The sequence below is a fragment of the Acomys russatus genome, chromosome 26 (assembly GCF_903995435.1).
Source record: "Acomys russatus chromosome 26, mAcoRus1.1, whole genome shotgun sequence".
NCBI classification, from domain to species: Eukaryota; Metazoa; Chordata; class Mammalia; order Rodentia; family Muridae; genus Acomys; species Acomys russatus.
Window position 1 is genome coordinate 49,278,800 of NC_067162.1, and position 21,041 is coordinate 49,299,840.

Sequence of the window (21,041 nt, forward strand, 5' to 3'; positions counted from 1 at the left end):
CGTTACTCTCGCTCTGGAAATTACAACTCCTGGGCGCGCGGCGCGGCGGGCGCGGGAGGCGACGGGGCCGGGAGGGGATTCCCGAGCCAGCGGGCTCTCGCCCCCCGCCCGCCGCTGCAGCTTGGTGCGGCCAAGGTCAGGGGCGCCGCAGGAACCGGAGCAGGCGAAGCGAGCTGGGGACGCGGGTCAATACCGGCCTGTGAGGAGGTAGCTGCGAGAACAGCAAGCAGGGAGCGGGACGACGGTGCCCTCCGGGCTAGGGGATGCCGAGGTGGCCAGGACAGCACCGCGGTGCGCACGGGGAACTGGTGCGGACTCCTTCTCCACGCGCTCACGGGCGCTGTCCGCCGTCTGGTGGTGCTGAACCAACCCTGGCCCTGCCGCTAGTGCTCCTGCCAAGAACTGGGTAGGGGCGGGGCCCCTGCTCGCAGAAGGAAGACTCAGGGCAGCCGCGCTGCAGAGCCCTCCCTGCTCAGTAGCCTAGCTGGCTGACAGCATCCGGTTACTGGTCCTTCGTGGAGTGGAGGCACGAGGTACCCGGACGGCGCCGCGGCTGCTGATTCATCACCCAGACAACCTCGGAGGCCACCGCGAGGGCTGCTGGCCACCTTCAGACGCTTGCCTCTAGTGGGGAGCCTCGCCCTCAGGAGGTGAGGACCCCTCCCTTCTCTGGCGGCCAAGCATCTTAGGGCGGTGGCCTGAGGACAGAGAGGGGCGTGCCCCCCGCGGGTGAAGACAGCATGCCGGTGTAATACCCATGCCTCCAGTCTCAACAGCGCTGACCTCGCCCGCCCCGCTGCGCTTGGCTTCCGAGCCTTGACTATTATTCTTCGCTGGTCCCGAGCGGCTCTGGCCGCGGGCGCGGCGATGGAGGAGGAGCTGAAGTGCCCGGTGTGCGGATCCCTGTTCCGGGAACCTATCATCCTGCCCTGCTCTCACAATGTCTGCTTGCCTTGCGCCCGCACCATCGCGGTTCAGACCCCAGACGGCGAGCAGCACCTGCCCCCACCACTCCTTCTTTCGCGGGGTGCTGCTGCCGCCGCGCCCCCTCCGGATCAGGACGCAGCCGCCGGCGCGACTTGCGGAGGCGCCGGAGCTACCACAGCTGGAGGCCTAGGCGGCGGGGCGGCCGGTGGCGGTGGCGGGGACCACGCGGACAAGCTGAGCTTGTACAGCGAGACTGACAGCGGCTATGGCTCCTACACCCCTAGTCTCAAGTCTCCCAATGGAGTCCGCGTGCTGCCCATGGTGCCTGCACCCCCGGGCTCTTCTGCTGCCGCGGCCCGGGGCGCCGCCTGTTCCTCACTCTGTTCATCTTCCAGCTCCATCACCTGCCCGCAGTGCCACCGCAGCGCCTCTCTGGATCACCGCGGCCTGCGAGGCTTCCAGCGCAACCGCCTGCTGGAGGGCATCGTGCAGAGGTACCAGCAGGGCCGTGGGGTTGCTGCAGGGACGTCTGCAGCCCCGGCGGTGGCCATCTGCCAGCTGTGCGACCGCACCCCACCGGAGCCGGCAGCCACTCTCTGCGAGCAATGCGATGTGCTCTACTGCGCCACCTGCCAGCTCAAGTGCCACCCGTCCCGGGGCCCCTTCGCTAAGCATAGGCTAGTTCAGCCGCCGCCGCCGCCAACACCCCCAGAGGCTACTCTTGCTTCAGGCGGCCCGTCCACCGCGTCCAGTGCAGGAGGTAGCAGGAGCCCAGGGGGTTCGGGGTCCAGCGCTCCGCGAAAGTTCCCCACATGCCCCGATCACGAAACGGAGAACTACAGCATGTACTGCGTGAGCTGCCGGAGCCCCGTGTGCTACCTGTGCTTGGAGGAAGACAGGCACAGCAAGCACGAGGTGAAGCCGCTGGGAGCAACGTGGAAGCAGCACAAGGTGAGCGAGCGCTGGCTGTGCGGGGATGCCAGCCTGGACGGAAGTCAAGAGATTCTCCAGACCTCTTCCCGGGAAACTGCCGGAGGGTAGGCCTGAGGGCCAAACAAGGAATCACTCCATCCACCCGCCCTTCCATCCGTCCATCCATCCATCCATCCACCCACCCACCCATCCATCCATCCATCCATCCACCCACCATCCATCCATCCATCCACCCATCCATCCATCCATGCATCCATCCATCCACCCATCCATCCACCCATCCATCCATGCATCCATCCATCCATCCGTTCATTCACCCATCCATCTACCCACCCATCCACCCATCCATCCATCCATGCATACATCCACGTGTTCATCTTTCCATCCATCCGTCTGTCCATCCGTCCATCTATCATCCATCTTCCCATCCATCCATCCACGTGTTCATCTTTCCGTGCATTCGGCTATTTATCCACTCGTGTTCCGACCCTCCCTCCACCTATGCACACATTCACACAGGCATGCATGCACCTGTCTACCTATCAGTATGTTCATGGATTCATGCATCCATGTGTTCTTACATGCATGCATGCATCCATCCATCCAAGGATCCCAGCAGTCACTCCATGTCCAATGCTCAGTGGATGATGTACTCTGCCTCTGGTTGTTGGATTGCTGGGTTATGGAAGTGAGTTACTTGTTAAGTTTCCTTTCTGAGGCAAAGGGTTGCCAAAGCACAGAATCTGCTTCTGCTCTTACTGAAAGTGTAAGGCACACCGTCAGAGCTCCCTTCCTCCTTCTAAAGGAGAAACAGGAGTTTAAAGTGAAAGTGCGACCGGCTGGTCATAGAAACCCTTGGCAGTGCCCCTGCTCAAGCACCCTGGAGCACCAGGTGCTCACCTTGTACCACATAGCCTCTGTCAGCTTCACCTCATTAAGCGGACAGGATTTTTTCCTTTTCAGCTTCCAGATTTCAATCCCCCCTTTAATTAGTTTCCATCGAAGTCTATGCCCAGAATTCCTCTCAGCCTGTAGAGAAGAGGTAATGTCTCTTGGGCTATGCAAGAGCTTTTGGGTGTGTGTCCTTCCAAGAAAGGGATGCGGTTCCCCCAGGCTCTTTCTCTTGCCTGGAGCTCTGCTACGGAAGCTGGGGAAGAGTGACAGACCGAGTTGCACTAAGAGACCAAGCACATCTGCCTACAGCCCCCTCCCCCCCCCCCCCCCCGCACTTGCCTGGGGTAGTGCCACTTTTAGCTACGTACACCTGGCACTTTGCTCTTTCCTCTGACACAAGGGGAGAGGAAAAGCCATGACAACCTGCCTGGACCCTTCACCAGCCCTCAAGGCAAGGTCAGGTCAGTTCTGCACCTGACATTCCATCCCACAGCCTTGTTTGACAAGCCTCAATGCCTCCTAACAGGCCGGTTAGAGTCACTTGCTCATGGACCCTTAAAGAGGCTGCATTCCACGCATCCCTCCTTCAAGAAACCGACCCTGGAGGATGTAAGTGGTGCTGAGACTTTCCAACGAGAAATACTGCATGCACTTGGATAGAGTGGAGCCATAGGAAAATAAGGCAGCTGGCTAAAGTACTTCACCACACAAACTACAAAAGCCCAGAGCCACCAGACAGAGAGTATACTTATAGCTGTTACAATAAGCACATGTTGCTATGATAGTTTAATACCTGAAGGAGTTTTTTGATTACTTATTTATTTTTATCTCATGTGCACTGGTATTTTGCCTGTATGTATGCCTGTGTGCAGGTGTCAGATTCCCTAGAACTGGAGCTATAGACAGGTGTGAGCTGCCATGTGGGTGCTGGGAATTGAACTCAGGTCCTCTGGAAGAGCAGCCAGTGCTCTTAACCACTGAGCCACCTCTCCAGTCCCTTGGAGGAGATTAAGATCCTCTTTTACTGATAGGGTGGTTCTGGCTGGCATTGAACTCATAACAATCCTCTTTCTCAGCCTCCCAAATGCTGGGGTTATAGACGGAAACCATAACACACAAATGTACTTTTAAATGAAGAAAAAAAAAAAAAAGTAAGTAGAAAGCCTTTTGAATTAGAGCTTGGAGTAGAAAACCTGTTTAATGCCCTAGAGCAGAGACTCTTAGCAGTGCCACTGTGAGCTCTCACCACAGCCCCCCCCCCCCGCCCAGGCACCCTGAAGGGGCTGCCCCACATCTAGTGACCCTGCAGTGGTGCAGCCCCTGCCGTGAACTACACCCCTGCAGAGAAGCCCTGCTCTAGGGTCCTACAGCCTTGCTTAAGCGGCCCTAACTTCGAACCCATGCAAAGCGGCATCTAGTTTGGATTCTTGTGGGAAGGGGTAAGTATGATTCTCTGTGTGTAGCCCCCAGCGTGGTACTCAAGCCGTTTAAGTGTTAATTGCTATTTTATGGCACTTGTGCTTAACCCATGAATTTGCAGAAGGCTGCAGGGCAGCAGCAGCCTGCTCTTTCAGCCTCTTGTCTTGGAGAAAGCAGCAGCTGGTGACGGTAGATATAACTTTCTCGATTTATTTCAGTTTTCTTTAATTGTTTATGTTTCTTAAACTTATATCTATAGCTGGGCGGTGGTGGCGCACACTTTTAATCCCAGCACTCAGGAGGCAGAGGCAGAGGCAGAGGCAGGTGGACCGCTGTGAGTTCGAGGCCAGCCTGATCTACAAAGAGAGTCTAGGACAGTCAAGGCTACACAGAGAAATCCTGTCTCCAAAAAAAAAAAAAAAGAAAAAAAAAAGCAGTGTACTGGTGTACGCTTGTGCATGCACTGGTGCGAGTGTGTTGATATGAGGTCAGCTTTTAGGAGTTGGCTTTCTCCTTCTACCAACTGGGTTCCTTGGACGGACCTAGGTTGGGTCGTCAAAGTTGGCGCCAAGTGTCTTTACTCACCAAACCATTTTCCATCCTGCTGGTCTTCATGTGCTTTTTTCCAATTTTTGTTTTATTCATTTTATTGAGTTTATGTGCCTGTGGTGCTATCTGTGTGTGCATATGTGCATGTGTGCACACCTGTGCATGCCCTTGTAGAGGGCAGAAGTTCATGTCCAGTGTCTTCCTCCACTGATGTCCACCTTACATTCTAGGACAAGGTCTCTCACTAAATGAAGTTTACCAATGATGAGCCAAGATGGCTGGTCACTGAGTCCCTGGGATCCTCCTGTCTCTGCCTGCCTGTCACCGGGATCTCAGGCATGTGGTGATCCCACACGCAGCTTGTCTGAGTTTGGGGACATTGACTGGGCAGCAGATTCTTTCCTCATCTCTTTTGGGTATTGATTTTACTTTAATGCCTGAGAATCTTTGTCCAGGATGACTGTCCCCAACACACATTCTGTTGCAGGTTGCGTGGTAGTCAGTGTAGCTGCCTTTCCTGTTTGAGTCTTGAGTAGACAGCATTTTATAAATTAAGAAATCTGGCGTGGAGAGGTGGCTCAGCAGTTCAGACCACCCGTTGCTTTTGCAGAGGAGCAGAAGGAAGTTGGTTCCATGGGTAGGAACTCATTTTCTTTATAGACGATCAGAGTTTGGTTCCCAGCACCCACAGGATGTGGTCATCACCTCCAGGGAACCCGCTGCCCTCTTCTGGCTTTCTCAGTGACGTGTGTGTGTGTGTGCGTGTGCGCGCGCGCGCATGCAGGCAGGCACAGATACCTTTTAAAAAAGGAAGCCTAGTTTTGAAATCACCATTCACATTTCATGAGCTCTTATGGGTTCATAGACTAGGAGGCCAAGGCTAATTTGAGGCCCTGTTACCCAAATATTTATAATACTAAAGACTGCAAACCAGAGAGCTGGGGTGCGCATGTGAGTGTGATAATGGGCTAAGGTACACGGTCTAAGGTCATGCGGAGGAAAATCAATGGGTTTCCCTGGCTTGGTGACAACAGCAGTTTAATCGATGCTTCTCCCATCAACTGCAGTTTTCCTGCTTGGTAGTGAGAATACATGGGAAATGCATGGATCTCTGCCCAGCACCATGGGCAGTGGCACCTGTGGGAACACAACCAGGCAGACATTGAGTTTGGATCTTGTGCTGAGGGTTCCAGGCTCTAGGAACTAGGGCACCCTCCTGAGTCCAGAGGAGACACAGTGAGAAAGAGAACTCGGGTTCTCCTCCCCTTCTCCCCTTCAAAGGAAACCAGAGTGTGAAGCATCTCACTGGGGAGAGCAAGAGTGGCTGGGAGAGTGACTCAGTGAAAGATGGCTCAGTGGGCAAAGTGCGTGCCTTGTGACTGTGAGGACCGCGTTTGATCACCAGCAGTGAGCATAAAAAACAGTCATGGCGGTCTGCACCTGATCTCAGCCCTGGGGGAGACTGGAAGACAGAGACAGGAAGATCCCAGGGGCTCCCTGATCAGCCAGCCTAGTCTACTTGGAAAGCTCCAGGCTAGTGAAAGAACTTGTACACACACCCAGACACACCCAGACACACACACACACATACACACACACACACACCTCCACCACCTGCATGCACATACAAATGCAGATATACCCTTCCTTGTGTGCCTGTATACACAAACACACAAAGAGTCCAAAACAAAGCAAAGGACTGGAGACATGGGTTTGTGAAGTCATGAAGACTTGAACTCAGATCTTCAGCAAATGTACAGCAGCATACGCCTGTAATCTCTGCACTAGGAAGGTAGAGTTGGGAGGTCCCGGGGCTGGATTGCCTGTTAGCCAAGTCAACCCAGTTAATTTCGGACTCTATGCCCCCCAAAAGTAATGTGGAGCACAGACAGTCAAGGAAGACACCCAATGTTGACCTCTGGCCTCCACACACATTTTCATACACATATACACACCCACGTGAAAATGCACACACTTCCTTGTATGAAGCAAAGCAACATAGCAATCTTACTTGGGGCTGGAGGGGGAATGTGGAGAGAGCACAGCTGACTCAGTTTCCCGCTTTGGCGCTGGGAGTGAGACTAGCAGGTGCACAGTGGGAGGGAGGGCTGCTCTGGAATAAACCAGAACCTTCGCTTCAGACTCCGCACTGTAGTGTGAGTTCCTCAGCAAGCCTTAGAGTCTCGGGCTCTTTCCGGTTCTTGCCTAAACAGAACCCACACCCCAGCCTCGGTGGGCTGCCTGCGGCATGTCCCCAAGCTTCCGAGGCTGGAGATGCCTTCCGCGCATCTGATTAGTGCTTCTCAAGCAAGGAGACATTAGGTGACACTGAGACCAGCTGATTCTCACCTTTTAAAAGCAGTGTGGGAACCTGCAGGTCTTGTCTAAACACATTTTTATACGATTCTCCTGGAAGCGGATTAACCCTTGCAAAGGACTCCTGACGCGAAGGCATTCTAAGGAGGCATTCCTTAGTCTACCGGTAGTAGCAGCAGTGCTTCACCCTGCACCACCACCCCACTTCAACGAAAGGTGAAAGGCCTGAAAGGCCGTTATGGGTTGCAGCACTTCCTGGCCTGTGTAAGAGTTCTGCTTCAGGGCAGCCAGCGCCCTGCCTGAAAACATTAGATGTGACGGGTGCAGTGGTGCAGGCCTGTGATCCCAGTTCTCCAGAATTCAAGCCAGCCTGGGCTATACAGAGAGAGAGAGAGAGAGAGAGAGAGAGAGAGAGAGAGAGAGAGAGAGAGAGAGAGAGAAAGAGAGAGAGCCCATAATTAAACTATCCTCAGCTGGCATAATCTCACCCCTGCCAGAGCACACACAAGGCAGATAGTCTGCTGCTGTGGACAATCTGAAGCAACCCCACAGCCCACACCTGGATTAAAACAAAAACATATTTACATAACAGAACTGTTGTTGTTTTCCCAAGACAGGGCTTCTCCGTGTAGCCTTGGCTGTCCTGGACTCGCTTTGTAGACCAGGCTGGCCTTGAACTCACATAGATCCACCTGCCTCTGCCTCTCCAAGTGCTGGGATTATGTGCCACCAAACCCAGCTTCATAACTGGGTTTTTAAAGACACCAAAGTTCTCACTGGAAGAACCACCCCAGGCAATTCAAGGTAAGCATCAGGGAGACTTTGTTAGAACAGCTACACTTGTTGACCTTGACCTTTGACCATCGATGTCTACTTTTGGAGGGACTGAGTGGTGCAGTAGATGCTAGGTTGCCTATGAAACCGGAACACGTCAGGGCCTGGCCTTTTCAGAAGAACACCTTTTGACCTGGCCGGTGGTAGTGCAGCCCGCAGTTCTGCACAGTTCCCTGTCCTGGGAACTGGATGGACAGGGCCCAGTGAACCCCAGTCGAGTCAGGATCTGTGTTTCAGAAACCTTAATGGGGCTGCATTTGGGGCTCTGAAGCTCTGACTGTCACTACAGGTCACATGAGAAGAATGTCCTTTGAAAACGGACTCCTTGCAGCTGGGCTTCTGGGAGTTTTGACCCCATATTCAGCTGGCTCTGGGTGCTGGGAGGCAGCTGGGAGGACCTTCTGCTTGGGAGAGGGTGGGCTGCCACTGCAAGGCTGTGGGGGGGGCCTGGGGTGGGGTGGGGGTGCTCCTGCACCAGTGACTTCTGCTGCCTTCTTGGGACTGAAAGGGATTGGCTTGCTGGTGGTGCTTGGGTTTCCTTTCATTTGTATCTCAGCTGTCCTAGAAAGCAATGGAGAATAAGCCTCACCCTCACCCGAGAAGATAACAAATGCTAAAAGTCTCAAAGGTCACATCCCCAGTGGAAGGTCAGAAAAGCCCTGCAGTGGAGAAGTCCAATCCCTCTGCTCCACTTAGAGCCCCCCCTGCAAAGTCCTTTACCACACAAACTGTAGAAAGCTAGAGTCTCTTGTGTATCCCAGGCTGACCTCAGGCTGTTGCTGAGGATGACCTTGAACACTTGATCCTCCTGCCTCCACTTCCGAGTACTGGAATGACAGGTCTGGGCCATCACAGCTGCCTTTTGGGGTGGGAGGCTTGAGCCCAGGCTTTTGTGCTGCTGGGAAGACATGGTTCCAACTCGGCTGCAGCTCGTTAGCTTTATTTTCTAGTCAACTATTTCTGAACGTATAAGCCACAACCTTGTCACTTTCAGTCAAGGGAACTTGGGGCTTAGTAAGCTTGAATAGCAAGTCATAAAATAGGTTTGTTTAAAAATGGCCCATCAAGCCATGTGGTGGCCACACACCTTTCACCTCAGCACTCAGGAGGCAGAGGCAGGCAGATGAGGCCAGCCTGGTCGACAAAGCAAGTCTAGGACAGCCAAGGCCACACAGAGAAACCCTGTCTTGGAAAAACAAAAACAAAAAACCAAAACCAACAACAACAAAAAAGAAAAAACAAACAAACAAAAAAGAGCTTGCCTAATTAATTAATTTATTTTGCTCTGACAGAGGACCAGAGCTTGGTTTCCAGCATTTCCATCTCGTGGCTCCCAAACATCGGTCATGCCAGCTCTTCTGTCCTCCTTGGGCACTCACACTCGCTTGCACATAAACACATTCAGAGACATACACTACACATTAAACATGATAGTCATAATCGCCATCCCTTTAAAAAAAAAAAAATCAGGTCAGGCCTGTGCTAGGCAAGTACTTGGGCTTAACCCAATCCTCCAATCTTTGATTCTAGTTGGTTAGGTAATGTCTACAAAACTAGGAGATTAATGAAATGTGATTAACCAGGAAGGTTTCCTAGAGGGGGAACGAAGCCCCATTGTCACTGCAGATCAGTGCCATCTGGATGCTGGCTTAGGCACCGAGCGGTGAGTCAACACAGCTATCAGCGGCTGCCTGACTTGAGAGTGACTGTAGCTCTTCACCGTCATGTCCCTTCTCTGAGCAGGGTCTGTCCTACAATCCGCCCATGAGAGAGTTGTGACCTCCCTTCGACGCTTCAGGAGTTGTGGTCTTCCCTCTGCACAGGGTCCAGGAGGGAGGTGGCTCCGTCAGTGATGTGCTCACATTGCAAGGGACAGCCTGAATTTAATCCGCAGAATTCACATCAAAAGCTGGCACAGCAGCTCGTTGGTAATCCTAGCAGTCATGAGGTGGGAGGCTGACAGGTCCCTTAGCCAGCCTAGTCCAGACAAAGGACACTGCTCAAAGAAAAGAGTGGAAGGAAGGTGCCTGAAGAATGACACCTAAGGTTGTTCTCTCTGACCTCTACAAATGAGCACACACACACACACACACACACACACACACACACACACACACAGAGTTAAAAATGAAATAAATTAGTAAACACTGCCCAGCCTCTGCCCTCCAGTGGCTCCCATGATCCCACTGCTCTCTGTCTGGCACCCACCTGCATGTGCACATGCACAAATGCATGCGACCTACCTGTGTCTCTGCTCCTGGCCCCTGTCCGCACACACTGCTGTACGTCTGCCCACGCCCTGTCCGCACACACTGCTGTACGCCTGCCCTCGGACACCGCAGACATCTGCCCACTTCTGCTTGGGTTCTTGCTTCAGCATCCCTGCTGCTGTCCAGTGGGCAGAACTCCTTTTTCTTCCGCCTTCAAGTCCCAAGTTGTGTGTGTGTGTGTGTGTGTGTGTGTATGTGTGTGCACAGGCGCACACATCTGCACATGCAGGTGGGTGCCAGAAGAGCGTGTCAGGTTCCTTGGAGCGAGAGTTATAGACGGTCATGAGCCATCTTACGAGGGTGTTGGTAACAGAGCTCTGGACCTCTGGAAGAGCAGCAGGCACTCTTAATGGTCGAGCCATCTCTCCAGCTCTGTGATGTGTATTTCCAAGAAGGTCATTCTGGCCTTGTTTGGGAGCAATAAAGAACAGGAAGTGTAGTTAGAGGCTTTCGCCATTGAGGGAACTAGAAGTGGGGGAACTGAGAGGCAAGCCCTTGCTTTTGTGTTTGTCTGTGCTGGGATGCTCTCAGCATCCCGTGGGAGCTCTTTGCTGTCTGCTGTCCTGTTGTAACAGTGTTGCCTGCCCTGTCTGCACATTCCTCTTCCACGTGCTCCTCTTCTACATGCGTTTGTTTCGAACCCCACAGCTCTCCAGTCTTTCCTGGGTCCCAGAAGCATGGCCATCAGGTTGTTTGGCATTGCCTTGTGCTCCTCAGGCAGGCAGTTCTGTTTTCCCTTGTCTTGCGTTGTGGTCTGGGTAACACCACACAGCCCCGTTTGCCCAGCCATGTTCCATATCTGTAGCTTACTAGAACTCACCTACTGGTAGAGTACCTGGTGTTGATATGCTGATGCAAATCTGAGTTATTAAAAATATGACACTGTGTCTTCTAACGAAAAATGAGAAAAATTGAGTTATTAGCCACCCTTTTAGCACCTGAAACTTATAAAAGCACTGCAGACAGCGGGGGAGACTGATGGGACAAAGGGACCAAGGGGCCACATGGAAGGGGCATCTGTCTTGAGAGGGAAAGACAGATTGATCTTTATCCCCATTTAAATGTCACTGGAGAGCTATAGGCATGGTGAGGCACACCTTTAATCCCAGCACTCAGGAGGCAGAGGCAGGTGGACTCTTCGTTGTGAGTTTGAAGCCAGCCTGGTCTGCAAAGCGAGTCCAGGATAGTCAAGGCTAACACAGAGAGACCCTGTCTTGAAAAACCAATAAATAAAAATAAATGTCATTGGAGAACTGGCAGAGCCAGACTAGTATCCTTTGCTGACTTTTTTTTTTTTGCGGGGGGTGAGGGTGGGGAGGGCTTCAAGACAGGCTCTCTCTCTGTAGCCTTGACTATCCTGGACTCACTTTGTAGAGCAGGCTGGCCTCGAACTCACAACAATCCGCCTGCCTCTGCCTCTCGAGTGCTGGGGTTAAAGGTGTGCGCCACCACGCCTGACCCTTTGCTGACTTCTTACATATGTTCATCATTTTACTCTGTTTGGCTGATAAAACCTGTGAGAAGACCCCTTTGAAGACCTCAGTTCCTTTCCAAGCTACTGGAACAGAAGCAGGGAGAGAAAGGAAGCAGGAAAGGGGACTCCGCGAGGGAACGGCAGAGAGGGACCTACATGGCTGGTGGAGAGGGTGACTCTGAAGAGCTGTTGCTTCTGGTCACTTAAGTGGACAGGAGGTTCATGTCACACTATCAACAAGAAACCAAGCGCTGCAGCAATCCCAGGCAGGGTGGCGGTGGCGCAGCCTGTAAAGCCCAGCACTCAGGAGGCAGAGGCAGGCAGATCTCTGTGAGCTCAAGGCCAGCCTGGTCTACAGAGCAAGTTCAGGGACAGCCAGGACTAGACAGAGAAACCTTGTCTCAAACAAACAAATATGAATAATAAGAAGAGGAAGAAGGGGCTGGAGAGATGGCTCAGAGATTAAGAGCACTGACTGCTCATCCAGAGGCCCTGAGTTCAATTCCCAGCAACCACATGGTGGCTCATAACCATTTGTAATGAGATCTGGTGCCCTTTTCTGTCATGCAGGCAAGCACTGTATACATAATAAATAAATAAATATTGAAAAATATTAAAAAAAAATAGAAGAAGAGGAGGAAGAAGGAAAGAAAAAAATACAGCACCAGTGCCAACACTACTGTGCATGCCTGGGGCTGGCCCACAGTGTAAACTAGAAGAGAGGCCTAGAGGAAGTGGGAGGGGCAAGGCAGGGCTGAGTGACATCGATGTGGATGGTGAAGGATGGAGGGGCCCAAGCAGACAGGCAGGTGCTACTTATGTGCTTGGGTCACTGGACCACAGAGACGAACTGAGAGAAATTCTCACTAGTCACAGAAGCAAGTCGGCTACAGTTTCCAAGGCCTGATCCAAGTGGGTGTTTGGGTTTTGAGAGAACCAAGACTTTAGCTAGCCTAATCATAGGCAGCTTGTCTTGGTTTTAGGACACTAAAACTAAAAGCTGCCTGGTCCCAGAGATGCTGCTTTGGTTTTGGGGTGAGGAGGACCTTGCCTGGCTCGGCTTGGCATGTGGCCTAGCTACATGGCAAAGGTTGAGAGTCTGTTTCTGGGTTTGTGCCCTATGCAGCACCCCCCCGCCCCAGGCTTGTTCCTGTCTGGTGGGGTATGACCTGAGCTACTACCTGGCCTGCAGCTGTGACTTGGGCTTATTTCCTCCTTGCTTTCCCACGTGTTGGATATTCTCAAGGTCTCCAGTGGACGTTTATTCTAATACCAGAACCGGCTTTGAAAGTGGAAGTCTGTCTCAGTGAGGCCCTTACCCACGCCTGTCAGTGATGCCGCGTGGCTGACCACGCCTGTCAGTGATGCCGCGTGGCTGACAGAGGGAGCCATCTTCATACACCACACACAGAAATAACAGCGTAATTCAAGGGCCCTGTGGTGAAACGACCGGCCAGGCCTTATTGTGTCTTCGTACTCCCAGTACCCAGCAGGGCAGCCGGCACCCAGGAGGCCGCAAGGACCTTTATTGAGTGATGAACAAGATGTGAGCTGGAGTGTACGCTAATGTCAATACCACAGATTACTGTTTCAGAAAAGACACTATTAACTGCTCATTGACTGGCAGAGCAGAGAGACCCACAAAGAATAGGTCACTCCAGGGGACGTGTGCGAAAAGACAAACACAACAGTCACGTTTGTTTCCAGGCACACATTTCAGAGCAGTCTGAGCCTACTGCTGGATCACCCTCCCTCCCCCCTTCCCCTTCTCCCTCCCTCTCTCCCTCTCCTCCTCTGTCTCCCTCTCCACCTCCTGCCTGCCTGCCCCCCTTTCTGTCTCCCCCCCTTCCTCCTTCTATGCCTGCCTGCCTGCCTCTGATTTCCTCCTTTTTCTGTGTCAGAAGCAATCAGCTGATCTCACAGGATGACAGGAGCCAGCTGGGAAATGCTGATGTGACTTTTCCTAGATGTGGCATGCATCTTCATGACCCAGGGAATACACTGGGTGTAAGTCCGCTGGACCAGCTTGCTGGAATGCCTCACAGATCAAGGGTGTGCGGCAGGCAGAGGGAGCAGGCCACAGAGACAGTGATCCTAGAATACGGTCACTTGCCGTTTGTATCAAACATTGTGCACTTTTCCCCCCTTGCATAGGCACATGTGTGTGAGGGTGTGTGCACGTGTGCATTTGTGTACATGTGTGAGTACACTTATGTTGGGGTGAGTGTAGATACAGAGGTCCATGCCCTGTATCTTCCTCAATGGCTCCCCACTTTGTTTTAGAGACCATCAGGCTGGCTGGCCAATGAACTTTGCGGATCTGGCTTCATGCTCCCACCCTACCCCCAGCACCAGGGTTACAGATACTTGGTTTTTACATAGGTGCTGGGGACCCAAACTCAGGTCCTCATGCTTGTCTTCGAGAACTTTATTTACTGAGCCCTGGCCCCTGACTTAATACACTGTGTGCCACACATGACAAGGAAAGCCACTGGCACCGTCTTGAAACACACTGTGTGCATGTCACAAGGAAAGCTGCCAGCACTGTCATGATTATTGCTACAAGTACTAAAGGCCGAGAGTGGTGAAGTGCGCTTCTCCATCCAGGTGGTAGGGGAGAGCACACTCTCACCTCTGCACCCTACTGTGGTGGGGCTTGGACCGGACATCTTTCATAGCTGTGCCCTTTTGTGAGAATTACAAACATGGTGGCTTGCCCTAATTGTCCTATTCCCCTGGCTGGCTCCAGGGCCGTGCCACATTCAGTGAACACCTAGGCCAGGGGCTCTGAACCTTCCTAACACTGCGGCCTTCTAATACAGTTCCCCATGTTGTGGTGACTCCCCAGCCATAAAATTATTTTTGTTGCTACTTCATTCTGCTACCGTTACAAATCATAATGTGTATATATATATACATATATATATGTCTGTGCTTTCTGGTGGCCTTAAGTGACCAGGTAAAACCTCCCCCCCCCAAAAAAAAAAAAACAAAAAAACACCACGTTATGACACACAGGTGATAACTGCTGGCCTAGACAGAGCTGTCCCAACCTCAGGTTATACTGCTGAACAATGTGATGGAAACAGGATTGAATTCGAAGATGTGTTTCATTTGGAACTGTGTCCTCAAGTAAGTTCCTCAGCCTCTGTCAGGCTCAGGAAGGGCTGGTGTGTGTGTGTTAGTCAAAAATAGTGGGCAAAGGGGCTGGGCGTGGTGGCGCACGCCTTTAATCCCAGCACTCGGGAGGCAGAGGCAGGCGGATCTCTGTGAGTTCGAGGCCAGCCTGGTCTACAAAGTGAGTCCAGGACAGTCAAGGCTACACAGAGAAACCCTGTCTCAGAAAACCAAAACCAAACCAAAACAGAAATAGTTGGCAGGGTGCCATTACTCTATAACTCAGGCTAGCTTTTCTCCTGTCTCAGCTTCCTGAGTGCTGTTTTTACAGGAGTAAACCACCACGCTCAGCTCTTTCTTTTTTTTTTTTTTTAAATTTTAATAATTTGTTTATTTTATTTTATGTGCATTGGTGTTTTCCCTTCATGTGTGTCTGTGTGAGGGTGTCGGATCCTCTGGAGCTGGAGTTACAGACAGTTGTGAGCTGCCATGTGGGTGCTGGGAATCGAACGTGGGTCCTCTGCAAAAGCAACCAGTGCTCTTAACCGCTAAGCCATCTCTCCAGCCCCACTCAGCTCTTCCTTGCGTCTTGGTTCCTGTGGTGGCTCCTCCAAACACCTGCACTCAAACCTCAGAACTGGCCCCCTTCCCAGCCTGCCCTGGGGCTGTTCTGCCCCACAAGTCCCTTTCAGTGGCGCAGAGGGTGACTAGTCTTAGGGGCTGTTGGACAAGAGATGGCTGCTTGTGAGACTACCACATGAGGAGGCTATTAGTTCCAACCAGGTAGCTCGCAAGTCTTTTTTTGTTTGTTTGTTTGGTTGGTTTGGTTTGGCATTTTTTGAGACAGTGTTTCTCTGTGTAACAGCCCTGACTGTCCTGGACTTGCTTTGTAGACCAGGCTGGCCTCAAACCCACAGAGATCTGCATGACTCTGCCTCCCATGTGCTGGGATTAAAAATGTGCGCCACCATGCCTGGCAGCTCGCTAGTCTTTAATGCAGCTTTGGGATCAGCTGACAGAGTGTGAGTGGACTGTCAACTTGACACACTTAGAATCACCAGAGGAGAGAGTGTCAGTGAACTGAGATTACTTACATTTGGCTGGCTTGTAGGTATGTCTCTCTGTGTGTGGTGGTGGTGTCTTAACTAACTAATTAATTAACTAAGTCTAATTAGCTAATTAATGTGGGAGACTTGGTCCACTGTGGGCAGCGCCATTTCCTAGACAAGTAGTCCTGAGCTGTAGAAGAGAGGAAGAGGCTGGGCTGAAAGCAAGTGGGCGTGGATCCTTGCGTTTATTTTCCATGTGTTTAACTGTGGACGTGGTGTTCTGAGTTCTGGCTTCCTCACAGAAACAGGCTCTAACCTGGGATTGCCAAATGCATGCTTTCGCCCCCAAATGCATACTTTCTCACCCACACTGCTTGTTTTTGGGTTATTTTGTCACGGCAATAAAAGTGAAGGTAGAATAAATCACCAGGACCTGGAAATAGGTTCATGTTGGTCCAGACACGGAGCTCAGTGATAGAGTGTCTACCTGGCATGGACAAGGTCCTCAGTTTCCCTCCCAGCCCCTCAAGTAAACAGCAGCAACAACAAAAGGAAAACAGGCATGTATTGTCCAGCCTGTGAGTCCACCTGCCTCTTTTAAGTCACGACAGGTTCTCAGTGGGACCTGTTTGGCTGTCGTGACAGGTGCAGGCGCACGCCTTCCACACTAACCAAATTCTCCACCACGTGATGTCTTTTCCAGGCCCAGCTGTCTCAGGCCTTAAATGGGGTTTCAGATAAGGCCAAAGAGGCGAAGGAGTTCCTGGTTCAGCTCAAGAATATACTGCAGCAGATCCAGGTGAGCAGACCCTGGGGAGGGACGGCTAACACGGGCTATCTGTCTAAAACACGGAGAAAAGGAGGGCAGGTCTTGGGACTTTCAGCAATGTTTTTTTTTTAGAGGCTTGACCTGTCTGGTTGTATAGTTTTGGGAGCTGAAGGTGCCACCGTCAATCGCTTGCGTGCTGGTGGCACCTTCTCTACTTAGACACCACAAACACTACGTTCCATACTAAGCCTGGAAAACATACAGAAATCAGCTAGTGTTGCTTCAGTGAGCTGTGCGCAAAGGAGCGAGAGTCCAAGCACGCGCATACTCTGTCTGCACAGAGGAAGTCTGGTGCATTCGCATAATTTGCTGGAGAAAAGAACTGAAAGCCCTGAGCCTTTCTTTTTCTTTATCCTCTTCTTCCTTCCCCACCTTTCTTCATCCTTTTTTTTAAAAAAATATTATTTTGGGGCTGGAGGGATGGCTTGGCGGTTAAGAGCATTGGCTGCTCTTCCAGAGGTCCTGAGTTCAATTCCCAGCAACCACATGATGGCTCACAGCCATCTATAATGTGAACTGATGCCCTCTTCTAGTGTGCATGAAGTCAGAAAACTCACACACATAAAATAAATAAATTAAAAAAATATTTTATACAGGGTCTCATTACAAAGCCCAGGCTGGCCTCAGCCTCATGAGGGCCAGGATGATTGACAATGTAATGCTCACCCCTGCCCGATTCCCCTGGGGCGTCTTAAGTCACAGAGCTCTGATGTTTCATGCACACAAATGTATTCGCTTTCTCTGTATGCCACCACAAGAGATCAGAGATGGGGCAGAGGCAGCAACAGACAGAATGGATTCAGTTCGGTGGCTGCAAGCGCAAGATCACCGGCTGGCTCCTCCCGAGGCGTCTCTGCTTGGCTTGCAGATGGCAGTTCTCTCTGTGTCCTCGTGTGATTGTCCCTCTGTGTGCATCTGTGTCCTCATTTCTTCTTATAAGGACACCAGTCAGGTTGGACTGGGGCCACCCTGATGGCCTCGTTTTAACTTCTGGCTTCAGACACAGCCACACTGTGTGGTCCTGGGATTTACGATTCAGAACATTTCAGCTCACAGCCAGAAGTCAGAATCCACCCAGGCCCTAGAGACCTGGAAACCGAAGCACACAGACTCACTCACACTATTCTGTTTGATCCCCCGCCCCTTTTTTTCCAAGACAGGGTTTCCCTGTGTAGTCTTTTCTGTCCTGGACTCACTTTGTAAAACCAGGCTGGCCTAGAACTCACAAGATATGCCTGCCTCTACCTCCCTGAGTGCCAGGATTACCGGCATGCATCGCCACGCCCTACTTGATTAAGTTTTTCTGATTATAAAAAAAGTGAAGCTTGTGGAACAGAGAGTATGGAAGACAGAACTGATAAAAAGGTCACTAACATCCCTCATCTGAGGCGGGCATGCTTGTCACACACACATATGTAAATACATATACACACGTGCACATGTATATCCACACAGACTCACACGCACAGCGCACACTCATGATTCATGCTGCCCCCCAACTTGAAAGGACCACAGGTGACAGACAGCATCTCCTTAGAGTTCTCTGCTTCCCCCAGGAAAACGGATTGGACTATGAAGCTTGCCTGGTGGCACAGTGTGATGCCCTGGTGGAGGCACTGACTCGGCAGAAAGCAAAGCTGCTCACCAAGGTGACCAAAGAGAGAGAACACAAGCTGAAGGTGAGAGCTCGGTGTCCCACCCCCACCCCATACCCCGTCTGCACCCCCCTGGGGTGGCACCAGCCTTAAGCACTCTGTGGTCTTAGGTGGGTGAGTGGATGGACGGATGTGGCCGAGAGGCTCCCGGTTGGCTGGTCCAGTTACACACAGGAGGCAGGAGGCACTCTCAAGCGGTCTCCAAAGCCAGGTGGCCTGTGGCATCCTGTTGTCTGCTCTCTCCCATTTGCTCTGAACCCCTGTGGAGGGGCGGGGTGGGGCAGGGGGAGGGATGGGGAGGAACGTCTCCCATCTTGCCCAGCAGGTATGGACAGTGATGGAAACACTCTGGCCCTGCTCAGGTCTCCAGCTGTGCCTCCTTCTCCAGACTCTGACCAGCAATGGTGTGTGAAGCCAGGTTCTGGTTCCGCTAAGGGACACTGGGTCCTGTCCCTTCTCTGGCAATAAGTTCCTGGCCTGGAGGCTGAGAGCGCTCTGAAGTGGTTCCTAGGAGCTCTGTTCTGGGGGCATCTAACAGAATTAGCAGACACTACTTTTTTTTTTTTTTTTCTTTTAGAGAAGGTCTCAGGTAGTCCGCGATGGCTTCAAATTTGCTACACAGCTGAGAATGACCTGCTTCCGCCTCCCACGTGCTGGGATCTTAGGCATGTGCCATCATTCCCAGGTTTATCTGGTGCTTCGGGCACGCTAGACAAAGCCTTCTGCCAACTGAGCTACATCCCCATCTCGGAAAACACTATTTCAGTGTATCTGGTTCTTTCAGATAGGTGCTTGCTATGTAGTCCTTGCTGGCTGCAAATGATCAAACTCAGTGCCTGTCTCAGTCTTCCTGAGCACGCACCTGGCTCAGGAAACAGGACTTTAAGGAGAACAGGTTGTGTGTTGGAAGGGAACCCTGTGTACTGGGGACGGGGGTGCAGATAAACCCACCGAGTTCTCCCTGATCAGTGGCAGGTCAGAGGCTGACAAGGAGCTAGCCCCACCACACAGGGGCAGGGAACTAGCCCCACCACACAGGGGCAGGGAGCTAGCCCCACCACACAGGGGCAGGGAGCTAGCCCCACCACACAGGGGCAGGGAGCTAGCCCCACCACACAGGGGCAGGGAGCTAGCCCCACCACACAGGGGCAGGGAGCTAGCCCCACCACACAGGGAGCTGTCATTGTGCTCTTTGCGTGTGCCTGGCTGTCCAGAGCTCAGGGGGCTTTGCTGCCCTGGAGGTGGGCCCATTGCTATCCCAGTGAACGCTGCAAAACTCAGGAGCACAATAGCGTGGTGGCTGTGGGGTGGGGCAGAGCAGCACTGCCCTTCCCAGCTCAGGCACCCTACTCTCACTCTGTTTGTTGTAACCTGACATTTCCCCTCATAATCCCTCTCTTTCCCCTCCCTCTCTCCTCTCTCTCCTCTCTTTCCTCTCTCTCTCTCTCTCTCCCTGGCCCCTCTCTCCCCTCCCTCTCTCCCTCCCTCCCTCTGTCTCTCTCCCCCCTCCCTGCCCTTTCCCCCCTTCTCTCCCTCTCTCCCTCCCTCCCTCCATTGCAGATGGTTTGGGACCAGATCAACCACTGCACACTAAAGCTGCGCCAGTCCACGGGCCTCATGGAGTACTGCCTGGAGGTGATCAAAGAGGACAACCCCTCTGGGTTCCTGCAGGTAAGCATCCCCGGGGGACTCCTGCAGGCAACTTCCTTCAGTTCCACCAATGCTCCCTGCTCTTTCTGAACCGGCTCCCGCTCTAGCCCCTGTCCCTCCCTGGCTATGTGAGGCCAGAAGGCCTGGGCTGGCATCACGGCTCTGACCCTCCCTAGCAGCGACCCTAACCCTGCATCAGCCATAAACAAGAGATGGAAAGGTATCCTCTCTAAGGACTAAACGCTGTGCTCCCGTATTCTTCCCAGGAATGGGAAAACACATTTCATGCCACATGAGCTGGACAGACTGCAGAGGGAGGCCAGGGGCGGAACCGACCTTCCCCCAGAGTGGGTGCAGCCTTGTCAGGGCCACTGCTCCACCAATTAGGCTAACTTGAGGATACACTCTCTCAGGAAGATGGTCATGTGGCAACCTACCTGAGGAAGTGATCAGTCCTATCGCTTACTCCCCAAGGAGGGTGCATGAGGGGCTGAAGTGGTGCCTCAGCGTTTGAGAGCATCCGTTGCCCTTGTAGAAGGAACATCTGGGTCTGGTTCGCAGCACCCACATGGTGGTTTGCAATGCTCCTTAACTCCGGTTTCAGGAGACCACATGCCATTTCTAACTTCCTTCGACACTAGGCAAACACATAATGCACAGACATACATGCAGCAAAACATCCATACACATAAGATAAAAAATAAATCTAAAAGAAGAGGAGGAGGAGGAGGAGAGGAGGAAGACAATGAAGAAGATGAAGGAGGAGGAAGTGAGCATCACGGCTTTTGGGGGACAGGTGCCCAGGTCTCAGAAAGCAGAGCCACAGGCGTGATGCAGCCAGTCAGGAGAGGCAGTGGAAGCTCTGGAATAGCTGGGAGGTGACACAGCGGGAGGACATGGGCTTCCGAACTGGAGGACGGGAGAAGTGCTTTCTTCACACTAAGGGACAAATTGCTATTATGTTTCACTCTGCAAAGTAAGAGGCCTGGCCAAATAGATGTGTGACAGATACGTTTGTGGAACTGAAAAAATGCCACCATGATGTCATTAAAAAACTTACCCACTTAAAACAAAAACACCTCCATGGTGGTTCTTTACATCCGCATGATCACAAAAAATAAAAGA

General features: G+C 52.3%; 1 protein-coding gene across 1 annotated transcript in view; it reads left to right on the plus strand.

The window, feature by feature from the left end:
• Positions 1-490: 490 nt before the first annotated feature.
• Trim67 (tripartite motif containing 67) overlaps positions 491-21,041 on the plus strand; it is a 31,179-nt gene continuing 10,628 nt past the window's right edge. The window contains exons 1-4 of the mRNA XM_051169060.1: positions 491-1,878; positions 16,486-16,581; positions 18,168-18,290; positions 19,827-19,937. Coding sequence (XP_051025017.1) covers positions 868-1,878; positions 16,486-16,581; positions 18,168-18,290; positions 19,827-19,937 — 1,341 coding nt within the window. The 5' untranslated portion in view covers positions 491-867. The remainder of the gene's footprint in view (positions 1,879-16,485; positions 16,582-18,167; positions 18,291-19,826; positions 19,938-21,041) is intronic.